We start from the raw sequence: 16,806 nt of genomic DNA, 5'->3' as shown, positions 1-16,806 counted from the left end.
ATTAGGTCAATTACCGTATTTTCACACATATAACACGCATACGCGTATAGCGCGCGGGTCCAAAGCATTTCTGTAAAAAAAAATTTTATATAGCACGCACACGCGTATACTGCGCATGCTGCTATAACCTCCTCCCACTCCCGCTTACTCTTCTGGCCTGCGAACCGGCATCCTCCCCCCCCGCTCGCGTCACCCCCCTCCCCCGCGATCCTACATCCCCCCAGAACCGCAAAACATCTCTTACCCGATTGGGCACCAGCACCAATGCACAGGACATGCCAGTGCCAGAAGATCCTCCCTCGTTGGGCTGGGCTGTGCGAGGGAGATCCTCCTTCTTCCCTGTGCCGGGCTGGACTGGACTTTGAGCATTTGCGCAGTCCAGCCCGGCACAGGGAAGAAGGAGGATCTCCCTCGCACCGCCCAGCCCAGCCCAGCCCAACGAGGGAGGATCTTCGGGCACTGGCACCGGCACGTCCTGTGCATTGGTGCTGGTGCCCAATCGGGTAAGAGATGTTTTGCGGTGCTGGGGGGGATGTAGGATCGCGGGGGAGGGGGGGAGGATGCCAGTTCGCAGGGGGGATGCCGGATCAGAATGAAAAAAAAAATGTGTACAACGCACTCACACGTATAACGCGCACGGTTTCTAAAATCATGTATAACGCGCGCGTTATATGCGTGAAAATACGGTACTCTGGGGGGGGTGCATGTTATCATCCTCCTGCTGGATGTTTCCTAGTATCACTGCTTGATTGGTAACTGAGCATATTTTCGAACTCTCTCCGTTTTTCTTTCTTTCCTTTTCCCTTTTATTATTTTCTATCCTTTTCCCTTCCCCCATTACTTTTATAACTTGTTATAAACCTCTCTGGTAACCTTTGGCTTTAAGAGCAGTACATCAAGTGCATGTAAATTAATTGTTTAATCTTCACTTCTATGGCAATTTAGGCTGGTTTTATATAGTACTGTTATTGTTGTATTTATTTTGTATCTGATTTTAATTCTTTTTTTAATTGATTATGAATGTACCTTTGTTTTCCACCCAGAAATATAGGTAGCATAAAAATGTGACAAATAAAAGTCACTAACAAATGGATGTATCCCACTTCATTGGTGAACATGTGTGAGATAAATTTGATTCAACATTTGAATATCTTGAAAACCCCCCCCCACAATTGGCCAGTGATCCACCAGGAGAGGTTTGGGAAGAATATCCTACATCATCCTGAGTGTATGTCCATAGCCATCAAGCTACTAAGCTGTTGGATGGAACGTGAGCCTTCAACCTCTCTTTCTTATCGAGTAACTAATGATATGACCATATATTATTTTTTTTATAGGAGAAAGCAAAAATAAGAAAGGAGGAAAAAAAAAAGAGAAGAGCAAGATTAGACAAAATAAATACTTTAAGAAGCATAGGATATTCCGAACATGCTGCTTCTGAGGCTCTTCTCCAGGCAAATGGAGATCTTGATCATGCTTTGCAGGTTGGTTTGCTCAAGGAATAATACTACCTGTGAAAATATAGATACTCTGCCATAGAATTTTGGAGGATATAAAATTACATTCAGTCAAGGTGTGTCAAATATGCAAGAAAAAAATTAAGCCAAGTGTATTCTTTGAGTTAAACATCTCTTCCTGTTCTCAAAAATGACTGCTTTAAATCTGAATAATTACTTCCATTAACCTTGGAGAACTCAACTAGATAATTATTCAGAATGGTTAGGCTTGTTCTATACAGCAGCATGTACTACATTCAGTACAGATCGCTTTTTTAGAGGGAAGAATCTACTAATTTATCCATGAAAGGCAGGAAAGTCTTGCCTTATGTAAAACGAAATTCAGGCACAAAGGGTTCTTGATACAGAGTCATAGGAAAAAGGTTTCAGAAGAAACATTAGAAACTGTGTGTGTTTAATTTTTGAAAAAACAGCCCTTATAATGACTGGGGTTGCCATTCAACAAATTATGTATAATTGGAAAAATTGGAGTAGATTAAATTATAATTTCTGGTGGAATTCCTTATGTCATAGAAACATCATGTTTATAAATTGGAAAGATTTATTGCAATACAGCGCGGTTTTTTCAGGAAATTTCAGGATGTGTGGGAGCTATTTACAAAGTATTGTACCGATTAGATGACATTTTATTTTTATTTTTTCTCTTAAATTTACAAGTTTGATTGTGAGGGGGGAGGGGAGAGTAAATTTATTGTTACATATTGTATAAGGTATTGATTATATGATAAGGAAGGGTGGGAGATAAGAGCATATTATTTGTACCATTGATGATTATTAAGTGTTATATTTATTGTTAATTTGTTTGGATATATTGTTACATTTATTGTAAATTTGAAAATGAATAAAGAATTAAAAAAAAAAAAAAGAAATAACAGCTCTGTACAATGTAAACCCACTATATCAGTATATATTTCTTATCAATAAGAGGTTTTTCAAACAATGATCTCATAGAAACATGATGGCAGGTAAAAGTCAAATGGTCCATCTAGTCTGCCTATCCGCAGTAAACATTATCTGTTCCTCTCTCTAAGAGATCCCATGTGCCTATCCCACACCTTCTTGAATTCAGATACAGTCTGTCTCTACCACTTCTTCCAGGAGACTGTTCCACACGTCTACCATCCTTTCTGTAAAAAAGTATTTTCTTAGATTACTCCTGAGCCTATCACCTCTTAACTTCATCCTATGCCCTCTCATTCCAGAGCTTCCTTTCAAATGAAAGAGACTTGACTCATGTGCATTTACACAACGTAGATATTTAATATTGTAAATGAGGTCTCACCAGAGTCTTATTGATGCCCCTGTATAACTCCTTTTTCCTACTGGCCATACCTCTTCCTATGCACCCTAGCATTCTTTTAGCTTTTGCCATCAACTTTTCAACCTGTTTGACCACCTTAAGATCCTCGCATATAATCACACCCAAGTCCCGCTCTTCTGTCGTGCACATAAGTTCTTCATCCCCTAAACTGTCCCATACCTTCGGGTTTTTGCAGCCCAAATGCATGACCTTGCATTTCTTAGCATTTTAGCTGCCAAATTTCAGACCATTCTTCAAGCTTCACTAGGTCTTTCTTCATGTTATTCACACCATCCTGGGTGTCTACCCTATTGCAGATTTTGGTATCATCCGCAAAGATACAAATCTTACCTGACAGCCCTTCAGCAATACCGTTTATAAAAATGTTAAAAAAACAGGCCCAAGAACAGAATCTTGAAGCACACCATTGGTAATATCCCTTTCCTCAGAGCAATCTCCATTAACCACTACCTTCTGTCGTCTTCCACTCAACCAGTTCTTGAGAAAGCCTGTCACTTTGGGGCCCATTCCGAGGGTACTCGGTTTATTTACTAGATGTCTGTGTGGAACACTGGATGCACTCACTCTATCCAATTCTCTGGTTACCCAGCCAAAGAAATTGATTAGATTTGTCTGGCAAGACCTACCTCTAGTGAATCCATGTTGCCTCTGGTTATGTAATCCACTGGATTTCAGAAACTTCACCATTCTCTGTTTTAAAAGCATTTCCATTAATTTGCTTAACACAGAAGTCAGAACTACTGACCTGTAATTCCCTACTTCTTCCTTACTTCTACTTTTGTGTAGAGGGACCACATCCACCTTTCTCCAGTCCTCCAGTACCACTCCCGACTCTAGAGAAGCATTGAAAAGGTCAGTCAGCAGAGCCACCAGAACTTCTTAAGATTCTTTCAATCATACATCAAATTCTATATTATGTTTCTCCAATGGTACTAGAGGGCTGCTGCGTGAGCAGACTGCTGGGCATGATGGACCACTGATCTGACCCAGCAGCGGTAATTCTTATGTTCTTATCTACCATCCTAGAAAATGTTTGCGATCTGAAAATAGTATGAAATTGAGTTTGGAGGGTAAAATGTTAACCTCGCATGTTAAGATCGGGGCAACAATGCTGTCTATGGCAGGTGCCAAGCTTTGGAATTCGCTGCCTGGCATTTTGCGATTTTGTGATGGGAGAATGAATTTTAAGAAAATGTTGAAAACGCAATTATTTGTCAATGCCTTCCTGTGCTAATGCTATTCCCCGATGATGCTTTTTGGGGATTTTGCGACTCCATCCTGCAGGATGAATTTAAAGAAGATTTTGACAATGATGCTGTCTGTTAATGTTTTCCTGTGTTTGTTCTGTTGATACATGTTTAGCATTCGTTTAATATGTATGCATATAATTTTGTAAACTGCAGTTATTATGTGGTATATACATTATAAAATAATTTTATTAGTTGTGGTTTAACCATAATGTGCGGCCTATTACAAATGACTTTCGGGTTTCATTTTTGAGTTCTGACAGAACTCTAGGGTTTATACATCTGGTCCTATACATTTTGCTCTGTCACATCTTCTCAGCTTACTGTGACTTGCTTTTTTTCTTCCGAATCCTCAGTGAAGACCAGCGAAAAGCATTCATTTTTTCTGCAGTGGCCTTATCCTTCCTGACTGCCCCTTTTATCTGTTAGTCATCTAATAGTGCTCCAATCAATTCCCTCACAGGCTTTTTGCTTGAAATATACTTGGTTGGATATGAATATTTAGTCTCTCTGGCAAGCTTTTCACATTGTTTTTGGCTTGCTTTATTAAAGTTTTAGATCTAACTTGCCAGTGCTTATGATCTTTCCTATTTTATTTGAACTCTATCAAAAATAATAAACCAGAAACCATTAGTTGGCAAAGCATTAAATGATAATGATGAACTTCCAAAATATATTGAGGTCTGTGTCAAATATATATGTTATTTAAGGAGTTCTTATTTGATAAATATTCTAATATTAAATATTACTTTTCTCTCTGTTAGTTTCTTCTTGCCAATCCCAGCCTATTGTCCTTGCAAAGTGATGATAATCCTGGAACAAGTGACACATTAATGATTCCTCAAGAATATATTGACCAGGTAAGCTTTCTATTTTTTGAAATGTTTAGGACTTATCTTCAGTTGATATTTTGACACCCACTCCAGATCTTTGAATAATATACTTTTTTGTAAGAGATCAAGTAATCATGATCCTTGATTGCAGTCCTAAGCATCATCTCTAATCCAAGCAATGGGTCTCTCTTTATGTCTAATAGTTGGTCATTTATACCCCAATTGCATATGCTCATTTTGTTGCTATGTTATTCACCAAACCTCATCCATGGGAGAATATACAAATGGGCAGCTGGTGTAGTAATGAGATTGCTGATTACAATTTGGCCTAGTGCTAGCACTCACCACTTCCAAGCAGGAACTAAAGCAGTTAGAGGCTCTTAGGGCAGAAGTAGAGTTTAGAATCAACAACTTTTTTACCTCCTCACAGATAATTCTTTGTCTGTGAGTATTAACATCTAATCATTGCGAAATGTCACCGTGTCTGTCAGGGAGACAGAGAGGTACATAGAAGAGACCTACACGGAAGTTGTAGAGAAGTCCCACCTCTAGTCTGGCAGCCCCTGTGCCACCTTGAAGGAGGGAGATCTTCTTGAAAGAGAGCATCATCCTGGTGAATTGGTAAGTAATCCTGTAGCCAGGACTTGCCCACCAGGGGATGCTGTATTCTCTCGCACTGAGGATGTGTCTCCAAGGGTTTCTGCCCAGGAAAGGATTAGGATAGCCTTTATAGTGGGAGATTGTCATTAGGCATGTAGGTAGTTGAGTGGCTGGTGAATATGAGGATCACTTGACCACTTGGCTACCTGGTGCAAAGGTGACGGACCTCACGTGTCAATTAGATAAAATTTTAGATGGTGCTGGGGAGGAGCGTGCTGTCTTGATATATGTGAATACCAATGACATAGGAAAGTCCTGGAAACCAAATTTAGGTTCTTAGGTAGAAGCTAAAATCCAGAACCTATGGAGTAGCATTTTCAGATGTGCTCCCCGTTCCACGCCCAAGACTCAAGAGACAGACAGAGCTCCTGTAGTAAAGTTGGGTTACACCAATCAGGAGCTGCGAGTCAAAGCAGCACCTGATTGGTGTAGCCTGACTTTACTACAGGAAGAGGTGGTCGGAGCAGACCGCGAGTGATTTTCTTCACCCGCCGATGCTCCAGCTGCCCTCTCCTGCCTCTCCAGCTGCCCTCTCCTTCCTCCCCTGCTTTTTGACAGGCAAAAAACCACATTTGTGGTTTTTTGAAATTTGTGGGGGTTCCTGGAACGGAACCCCCGTTAATTTTGGGGGAGTACTGTACAGCACAATATATGGATAGCAGATACAAATTCTTAAAACTGACATTTTTCAATTACTAAACTAATAAGAAAATCATTTATCTTCCCTTCATCCCTCACAATCCAGCAGCTCTCTCTCTCCCTCTCTTGCTCACTCTCCTCCCCCTTCCCATAGTACGGTCTCTTCCCTTCTCTCTAGTCTTCCTCATAGTCCTGCATTTTACACTCTTTCTGATCCCTTCTCCCCAATATGTCCAGCAATTCTCCCTTTGCACCCCTGTTCAACACCTCTCTTTCTCTGCTCCCCTCCAGTCCCACACCTCTCCCTCTGTACCCTCAGAATCTAGTACCTCTTCTTTAGCCTCTGCTACCGCTCAGTCGAGCACCTCGTCCTCTAATTCCCTCAAGTACAACACCTCTTTCTCAGCCAGCCTCCCTACTTCCCTCTCATGACTACAGCACTTGTTCTTTGTCTCCCCACCCCACCCTCTTTTCCTCTCATCTCCAGCTTTCAAAATCGTGTTGGTAGCAACAGTGGCGGTGCTAAGTTGCTGCCTGTGTTGACCCAGAGCCTTTCCTTAACCAGGTCCCACCCCTGTGATGCAACTTCCTGTTTATGCGGGACCTATCTGAGGAAAAATTCTGGGTAGGCCTGGGCAGCTTTTTAGCGCTGCTGATGCGATTTTGAAAGCTGGAGGGGAGACGAAGGAAAAAGTGCTGGACTCGCGAGGGGGTTGGGGTTGTTACTGCAACAGTGGGGTGGGGGTTGCAGCAGGGTGAAGTAGGGGTTTCCAGGCAATTTCAGAAGGTTGGAGGGAAAAGGGAAATGCAATTACTGCATTAAAATGATTAACATGAGTTAATATTTTAATGTATTAAAAATGTAATAAATCTGCAGCCCTTATAATGGGTGATTTCAGTTATCTAGATATTGACCAAGTAAATGTAATATCAGGGCATGCTAGGGAGGTAAAATTTTTTGATGAAATCAAGACCTAGTTATTAGTCGAGCACATGAATTGGTGCAAAAGGTAATGGTGCTGGGGCTACTTGATAAGTGATCATAACCTCTGAAGTAAGTACACACAGGAAATCCAATACATTAGCTTTTAACTAAAAAAAAGGAAACTATGATAACTTGAGGAGAATGGTAAACTGCAAAAGCAGCTGCAGAGGTCAATAATTTACATCAGACATGTATGTTATTCAAAAATACCATTCTGGAAGCCCAGACCAGATATATTAAAGAAGGAGGACGGAAGACCAAATGGCAGCTGGTGTGGTTAACATATTAGAGCTAAAAGAAAATCATTTAGAAAGTGGATGAAGGATCCAACTGAAAATAATGTGAAACAGCGTGAGGAATGGCAAGTCAAATGCAAGGCACTGATAAGGAAGGGAAAGAGCAACCTTGAAAAGAAGATTGTGCTGCAGGCAAAAACTCATAGTACAAACTTTTTAGGTATATTGAAAGCAAGAAGCTGGGGAAAGAATCAGTTGGACTGCTAGATGACCAAGTGGTTAAAGGGGTACTCTGGGAAGACAAGACCATAGCGGAGAGAATAAAATATTGAAGTTCTCTATCGGTTTAATTTTCTGCAAAATAAATTTCTGGTCTTTTATTATTTTTGAAATTCTCTCTTTCAAAGAAGCAGTTTCTATTTGAATTTTTTCGATACAATCTTGTTGAACTTTCTCCATATTCTGGGAAATAAGCATCTTTTGAGATGAGTGCCTCCATATCTGGAGCAGTTTTTCTCACCATCACATCTAGTTTCCTTATAGCCGCAAGAAGTGTCCCCAAGGTTACTGCAAATTCCAATGCTGGGTATCCAGCCTCCTCGATGTTCCCTTCACCTTGCAGCTCCTTTAGGAATGAAGCTCCGCCCAGGACTTTCGGGTTCTCATCTCCTGATCTCCTGGGGCTCAACTCTGCACTTCGCACTTCCACTGGACAGGGTGGTACATTTACTGCCAGAGACGAAAGAGAGATATCCTGTTCTAAGGGGTTGAACACTCCCTCGCTCGACTCCAATGCAGAACCCAGCCTCCAAATGTCAGACCAAGGGTTGGCATCGGCTTGCCGTTCTAGAATTTGGAGAAACATCGGTTGAATCGGAGAGGATAAGAAAGTGGGAGAAATCACGACTCTCACTGTCCCCTTTCTTTTAGAGTGTGGCATTTCAAGAAACTCCCCCAAACTTTTCAAATGAAGCAAATAGCAAGGTAAGCTACACCAAAACAGAAAATTCACTGGAGCGAGCAGAACACCATCAGGGACCGTTTGCCATCTTGACTCCTTCCTGCTCTTGAACAAACTTGACGGGCTGAAGTTAGGATCTAAAGTGGTGAATTGGATTAGAAACTATTTGACGGACAGACGCCAGAGGGTGATGGTTAATGGAATTCGCTTGGAGGAAGGAAAGGTGAGTAGTGGAGTCCCTCAAGGATCGGTGCTGGGGCCGATCCTGTTTAGTATGTTTGTGAGCAACATTGCTGAAGGGTTAGAAGGCAAGGTTTGCCTTTTTGTGGATGATACCAAGATTTGTAACAGAGTAGACACTAAGGAGGGAGTGGAAACATGAAAAAGAATCTGTGAAAGTTAGATGAATGTTCTATCTGGCAACTAAAATTCAATCAAAATAAAGAATCCCTTATAGAAAAAGCATTCTCATTATAACCAAATACAAAATTGGTATACTACAATAGAATAATCTGAGTTATCTAAATAATCTAAATTGTCTAAGTTATAAAAGATATAAACATTTTATTAATTTCATTCTTGTCATCAAAATCTCATTAGAGCACATACATGTAAAAAGACTAAACAAACAATGAGCTAAAAAACATACATAAGTGCAAATACCAAGACAGCCAAAGGAGTTCACACTGTTCATGAGGTAAATATATAAAAGTCACTTAGCTTGAAAACAGTGGAGCCAAGGCAACAGGTGAGCACCCAGGCCATCCAAAAGTCAGGTGAAACAAATCCAATCAAGTCCCAATCCAAAAAAGAATAAAGTGCTGAAGTGCAGGTGCAGATACGATGAACAAACAGCAATATCTCAGTATCTTTTCTTTATTCTTTTTTGGATTTGGACTTGATTGGATTTGTTTCACCTGACTTTTGGATGGCCTGGGTGCTCACCTGTTGCCTTGGCTCCACTGTTTTCAAGCTAAGTGATTTTTGTATATTTACCTCATGAACAGTGTGAACTCCTTTGGCTGTCTTGGTATTTGCACTTACGTATATTTTTTAGCTCATTGTTTAGTCTTTTTACATGTATGTGCTCTAATGAGATTTTGATGACAAGAATGAAATTAGTAAAATGTTTATATCTTTTATAACTTAGACAATTTAGATTATTTAGATAACTCAGATTATTCTATTTCAGTATACCAATTTTGTATTTGGTTATAATGAGAATGCTTTTTCTATAAGGGGTTCTTTATTTTAATTATATTTGCTATTGGTGAATCCTTTTTTGTTTTTGAAAATTTTTCTCTCTCAGTTTTGTTTGGATTGTGTTTAACTAAAATTCAATGCCAAGAAGGTGCAGAGTAATGCATTTGGGGATTAGAAATCGGAAGGAGCCTTATGTGCTGGGAGGTGAGAGGCTGATATGCTCAGGATCACTTCTCCTCTGCAGAGAGGCCTACTTCTTCTGATACTTTGTTCTGTCCTCCAAGTGGACCTCCAAACATGATATCAGTCGTAAACTCAAACCTCACAACACCACAGTACTTCAAAGCCTATTTCAACTCTGGAGGAACTTAGACGTAGACCTCTTTGCTTTACAGGACAATGCCAAGTGCCCATAATTTTGTTCCCTCAGGCCAACACATCAGGCCATCGTTCCTTGGATAGGACACCTACTCTACGCCTTTCCACTAGTCCCATTCCTCTCTAGGGTTCTTCAAAAGTCATCAAGGTCTGCACATCTCATCCTGATTGCTCTTCGATAGCCCAGACAAATCTGGTTCCCTCTTCTGGACCTTCTCAAAGCTCCACCCATCTCTCTCAGGACCTCCCCCTCCCTTCTCAAGCAACAGAATGGACAAGTTCTTCATCCCAATCTGGTGAGCCTCAAGCTAACTACATGAAACTACTACTATTTATTATTTCTATAGTGCTGAAAGGCGTACACAGCGCTGTACATGTTAACATACAATAGACAGTCCCTGCTCAGAAGAGCTTACAATCTAATTTAGAAAGGATATTTTAGGGTGGAAATTGAAAGGAGAGTCCTGGCTACAGTTCCCATCTCCTAGTCAAAGGAAGTATTTTTTGCAGACAATCTAAGTGCACATGTTTTTCTTAGTGGACCTCTTTCCAGCACCAGGACCCCCCTCCCTCCCACATGTCCAACTGTGCACATCCTTACTTACCTCCTCCACCTATTGGATTCAGACCGTGACAAATTCTGTGTGCATTCATTTAGTAGCAATATCTGCCTATTGTATCCCAAGTGGATGGGAAGCCCCTAGTGTCACACTTCCTCAGAGGCCTCACCAATCTCCGATCTCCACTTCGTGATCTGCCTTCACCATGGGATCTCATCAATATTATCTTGGACCAGCTCATGCACAATCCCTTCAAGCCGCTGGGTAATGCCTCTCTTACATTCCTTACATGGAAGACGGCTTTTTTAATAGTCAGTGAATTCCAGGCATTGGTGACTCACTATCCTTATACTCGGTTCTTTCCTAATTTTGTGCAGCTGCGCACACACCTGAAGATCCTACTGAAAGAAGTTTCAGATTTCTACCTCAATCAAAACATAGTTCTATCATCCTTCTTCCCTCCTCCACATGCCTTATCAGTGGAACAACACTTCTATACTGCAAGAGAGTGCTCCTGTTTTACCTCTGAGAAACTGCAGCCTTACATCATACAAATCAGCTTTTCATCGATTTCAATCCAGCCATTCTGGGTCAACCAGCCTCTTAAGTGAATCATCTCCATGTGGATTTCCCATTGTATCGAATTCTGCTATACCAAAGCATATCAACCACATCCTGGCAGGATTGGTACTCACAAATTGTGCATTACAGCTTCTTCAGTAGCAAACTAATGATCAATTCCAATACAAGATATCTGCAAAGCTGCAACCTGGTCCTCAGTTCACACTTTTGCTAAGCATTACTGTTTGGACCATAGCACGGCACAGAACATTTGTTTTGGACAATCCATCTTATGCAATTTGTTTGGTTCTTAAAGATCTATCACCACCAGTCTTAATACACCTTCTAGCTTGGGACTCACCAATAAGTGTGCCTGCATCTCCCCTGCTTATCTCTGCTTTCCTGTAACAGGGGTTCTCCATAGACAGCAGGGGAATGCAACTACACTTACTCTATTGCCATCCTCACAAATATATATCCATCTATATATCTTCATCAGCTAGAGACAAAACTGGCAAGGGGAGGAGCCTCGGAAGATGGGAGTTCCTGCACATGCCCAGTAAGCCAAAAGCTTACTGTAGCTAGGGGAGAACACAGACACACAGGATCAGTCTAAGGCTTTACTAATAAGTATGGCTGCATTCCCCTGCTTTCTAAGGAGAACACCTGTTACAGGTAAGCAACTTTAAGTGGTTTGTCAAACAATATTTTTTCAGATGCATAATACTTCAGTAGAGCACAACTGCATGTGTACTATGATATCATCAGCAGGTCTTGGCTGCTTTTAGTTGCCCAAGATTTGTCAGTATCCCTCCCACTACAGTGGGCACATTACCTACTTAGTGCAAATATAAAATGATTTTGAAAGTAAATTGTAAGCATTTTCTCAGGGTTTGATCACTTGCCTTATTTTTACATTGAAGAAGTCATCTTTGTTGTTATATTTTTAGTTGTTAAAAACTTTAGGATGTGGCATTTTCTGTGTGTCTCATCAGTATCCCATAACAGAAATCTAGTCTGGCCTTTGATTTTAAGTCATCTTGATTTATGAAAAGAAAACAATAATAAGCAAGGCAAACTGCAGAGTTCTAATCATTGATTTGTAATGGAATTCTAACCACTGTTGTAATTGATTATGTATTTGCTGACATCTTATGCCTTCCCTAATCTAATTGGATTTACCAAAACAGATGGCTTTAACAGCACTAGAAAAAGCTTCATCGTATATTGCAGCAGTGAATGTAAATTCTGTGTTTTAGGACAGAATTTTTTCTCATATTTGTATCTTCTTGCTCTCTGCCTAGCTGGTCTATCTGGGGTTCTGTCCTGAGGCAGCTGAGACAGCTCTGAAATTCTATGAAGGAAATATAGAGCTAGCTGCACAGACCTTGGTATATCACAATGGAATTCTACCTCCTCAATTCCTCAACCAGTTGAAAGAACATCCTCCATCCAAAAGTGATTCCTCAGGCTCTGAAGGTAAAGACCACAAACAAAGGGCTAATTCCATATCCTTAATACAAAAACCTTTCTCCTTTCAAAACCCTCTCCTACTGGGTCTATTTCCTGTGTGGTTGTGTTGAGACTACAACTCACATAATTTGCCAGTCTCTCAAGATAGAAACACAAAAGTTCACTGCTAAAACGGTGGAGGGGAAAAGGTGCTCACCGCAGGTACAGGAGCAAGGCCATCCACCGCCCCGTGGAGCGGTGAATGGCCTTGTCCCCACAGTTAAAGGAGGGAACATGCGCGATCATCGATTGCGTGCGGCCCCTCTCTCTCCCCCCCTTACCTTCATGGCACATTTTAAGGTTTGAGACTTGTTGAAAGCCGCCGGAACGTACGTGCAGTTGCGTGCATGTGTAGGCAGAAGCTTCTCCTCTGACGCAACTTCCGGTTGTATCAGAGGAGAAGCTTCCGCCCACACACGCACGCGACTGCATGAACACTCCGGCAGCTTTCAACAAACTACTCAAACCTTAAAACGCGTCGTGAAGGTAAGGGGGAGGGAGGGAGATGCACGGACCGCATGAGGGGTACCGAAGGGCAGTGAGGTGGCAAGAGGGAAGGGTGGATGCTACAGAGATGGGGACGGGGCGGTGAAGGGGATGGTGGTCCAGTGACAGGGCACTGATGGGGACAGATTTTTTCCCCGTGTCATTCTCTACTCTAAATGTTGAGTTAACCGGGCATGTGCTAACCGACAAAAAAAACAAAAAAAAAACAACAAAAAACCTGATATTCAATGCTGGCGACTGGATATGGTCTGGCATTGAATATCCGGTTTCAACACTGATGGCAGACATAACAGCACTGCCTGCTACCAGCTGAATATCAACTGGATTGTATTCAAGCACAATTGAAAAATAGTGCCCAGTCTGTCATCCGGTATTCCCCACATAGTCTGCTTAATGTCTCTTATAAAAGCTTGTACAGAATAGAACATGAAAGGGGATAACGAAGGGGAAGTCCAAATCATTTCAAGTATAAGACCGAGGCTAGTTGCCATCAAAAATATTTCATGTCTGCATGTTGCAGCAGCTTTCTTTTTATCTTTTTTTCTTCTGTTGCTAGGGAATCCCATCTTGTTTGTCTGTCTTGCTTGTTTAGATTGTAAGCTCTTTCGAGCAGGGACTGTTTTCTTACTCTTTGTGACTCTGTACAGCACTGCGTGCGTCTGATAGTGATATAGAAATAATTAATAGTAGTCGTAGTATCCTGCTTGTAACTTTGAAAGGGAGCAAGTTCCTTACCAGTAGCAGGAATTCTCCATGGATAGCAGGATACAAATCTTCACATATTCAAACGTCTCTCCTTAAAGACGTCTTCTTCTCTAAGTTCTTTTAGAGACTGAGGAAGCTGCAGGTGCCAACAATGAGTGAGAATTCATGCACATATACAGTAGAACTTCTCAAAGTCTTCCATATTTTTATATAAACTGGGAAAGTTTCTCCATATGGGCTCCATCGGGTACCCATCCATGGAGACTTGTTTCCTGCTGTCCACTGAGAACATGCCACAGGTAAGTAACCTGGTTTTAGTGTAGTTATTACCTGCTGTTAATGAAGCATGCAACAATATAATCAAAAGTAACTATTTCTTCTATATGAATTAAGGAAAACGACACTTGGATAGAGCCGACTATAATAAAGAGAGCCGACTATAATAAAGAGATTTTTTTTTTTTTTTTAATGAATAGGGACAGCCAGTACATCATCGACAGCTGATGAGGAGAAGGAAGTAGATCTAGTCAAGGAAATCCTGGACGATATTCCAGAACATGAAGAGGATTATCTGGATTTGACCCTAGAAGAGGAAGGTCATGTCATTGCAAAATACCTTTCGTATGTAGACAACAAAACATCATCAGAATATAAAAAAACCTAGGGTGGAACTCGTTGGATCAGGTTACCCAAAGCTCAGATGACCTGACAGCACTGTACCTTACGTAAATAAAGAAGATTTGAGTGTTAGCATATGGTTTAATAAACATGTACTTTTTGAATTCACAAATAAGCCTTAAAATCTAATGCCTTAAATCATCATATACAGTCTATATTAATTGTTCTGATTAAACATTTATACCTTTTCAGAATTTTATAGATTTTCATGGATATATGAAATATTTTAGTGGGGAAGGAGGGAGTTACTACCCAAAATATTTGTAAGTCTTGTTAAGCAGCAGATGTATTATATGAAAGTGTTATTCAGACTGGCATATGCATAAGAGTAGGACATATCTCCCATTCTTAAAAGTGAAGAAAAAGCAGTCTTAGCTTTCTGTTGGTATAAAATACTGTTCTAAACAAACCTGAATGGATATTTGGCACCAGAGACCATTTGCTGTTGGTAGAAAGGTCGTCTTAACATTGGCCATATGCTTTTTGGGGGTCAGTTATTTTAAATAAACAAGTGCATTAATAATCACAGAAACCAAAACATTTACATACTATACTGCTGTATAGAATTTCCTGATTTTATTTCAGCTTTTGGCTGCTTTGAGCAGTATGTGCTATTTTGTGTTAGAATTGAATAGAATGATTATTTATATAGTTGGGATGGCGAAGAGAGCAGAAGTACACTATTTCCCTGCTATGTCATGTTAATTGAGTGGAAGATATTTCAGACCTAGATATGTCTGTATGACTGAATTCATTTTGAAAGTAGATTGTCATGAAAAAGAAAAAAAACGTCTTTAAATCTGACATACATTTCAGTTTCTGTTTTCAATTAATGCAGTGTCTAGATTAAAGACCAGAAAGAGCTATTAGAGATTATTCAGACATCTATCTAGTTTAGTCTATTACAGTGCCTTGTAAGTCTTCACACATTAAGTTACATGGTAATACTTTTAAAACAAATAGTTAAAAATATTTTTTTCATTCAACAAAAATTCAACAAACTGCTAGAGAGGGTGCAGAGACGAGCAATGAAGCTAATGAAAGGTATGGAGAACCTGGACTACGAGGAATGACTTAGGAGACTGGGGTTGTTCTCCCTTGAGAAGAGGAGACTGCGAGGGGATCTGATCGAGATTTTCAAAATACTGAAAGGATTCGACAAAATGGAGCAGGAAAAGAAGTTATTTACAATGTCCAATGTGACACGGACAAGAGGACATAGACTGAAGCTGAGGGGGGACATGTCCAGGACGAATATCAGGAAGTTCTGTTTCACACAGCGAGTAGTGGACACCTGGAATGCTCTCCCAGAGGAAGTAATTGCAGAATCCACCGTTCTAGGATTTAAGGGTAAACTAGGGAGGAGTCTAAGGAAGTCCCTGATTGGCTGAGGTGCCCTGGCCTCTCCAAAGGGAGGAGCCTGAGGTACCTCAGGCCTCTCCTCATACATCAGATGATGCGCTGGGGTGGGGCCTAAGACCGCTATTGGGCAGCGGGTGGCCGAAGGGTAGGAGCAAGAGGAGAGTCTGGGCACCGCTCCTGCTCCCAATTATTTTACAGGTACTGGGTGGGTGGGCCGAGGTGTGGTTGGCCTAAGAGCAGGAAGGACTGAGCACCCCTCCTCCTCACAATTTTTTGGTGCCAGGGGTGTGGGTCATGCCGGGAGGGGGGCGAGGGCCATGCTGCATGCATGCAGCATTTTAAAAAAAAAACCAAAAATGCTGATGGCAAGGAGTTGGTATCCCTCCTGCTTTTTACTCTGTGGAGGGGGGAGGCACGGCAGAGCAGGGCAGGCAAGTGAGATCGGAGCCTGGGGGGGTGTCAGGCAGATCTGGGCTGGGCTGAGCCCTGACAGCAGTGACAGGAGGCTGCTTCTCCTGTCACTATTGTCAGGGTGTGTGCAGGAGCAGTGATCGCTCTGGCCGTGGGTAGGGGGCGTGCTAACGATCGTCCCCATTTGCATGCAGGCCTTTACTGAATCAGTCGGCCGGCATGGAAACGGATCATGCACGGTTTGGAGGTTTAGTGAATCCTGGCCTAAGTGACTGTGCAGATAATGGACTTTACTACTCATGTTATAGCCAAGCCTCTTGAAATGATAGAACATATCCTCTAAAATTGTGTGTAATTGCCTTTGCCAAGAAAGTTTTTCATCAAAAACAAATGAAGACCAGGCACATCATTCAAGTTCATTCATTGATGCTATGAAATGTGGGTCATTTATAAGTTGTCTGATCTGTGGCCCAACAAAAATTCCTGTCTTCAGTTTTTCCACAGTAAGTCCAGGTAACATATGTGCTATG

General features: G+C 41.3%; 1 protein-coding gene across 3 annotated transcripts in view; it reads left to right on the top strand.

Annotated features, from left to right (window-relative positions):
- The window catches only part of NUB1 (negative regulator of ubiquitin like proteins 1), a 107,766-nt gene extending 92,397 nt beyond the window's left edge, over window positions 1–15,369 (top strand). For all 3 annotated transcript variants that reach the window (XM_033931695.1, XM_033931694.1, XM_033931693.1), the window contains 4 exons: window positions 1,338–1,484; window positions 4,850–4,945; window positions 12,406–12,580; window positions 14,302–15,369. In XM_033931695.1, coding sequence (XP_033787586.1) covers window positions 1,338–1,484; window positions 4,850–4,945; window positions 12,406–12,580; window positions 14,302–14,489 — 606 coding nt within the window. In that variant the 3' untranslated portion in view covers window positions 14,490–15,369. The remainder of the gene's footprint in view (window positions 1–1,337; window positions 1,485–4,849; window positions 4,946–12,405; window positions 12,581–14,301) is intronic.
- Window positions 15,370–16,806: the final 1,437 nt, after the last annotated feature.

This window comes from Geotrypetes seraphini, chromosome 2, assembly GCF_902459505.1.
Source record: "Geotrypetes seraphini chromosome 2, aGeoSer1.1, whole genome shotgun sequence".
NCBI lineage: Eukaryota > Metazoa > Chordata > Amphibia > Gymnophiona > Dermophiidae > Geotrypetes > Geotrypetes seraphini.
Note: the sequence above shows the minus strand (reverse complement) of the source record. Positions and strands in the feature narration are given on the sequence as shown.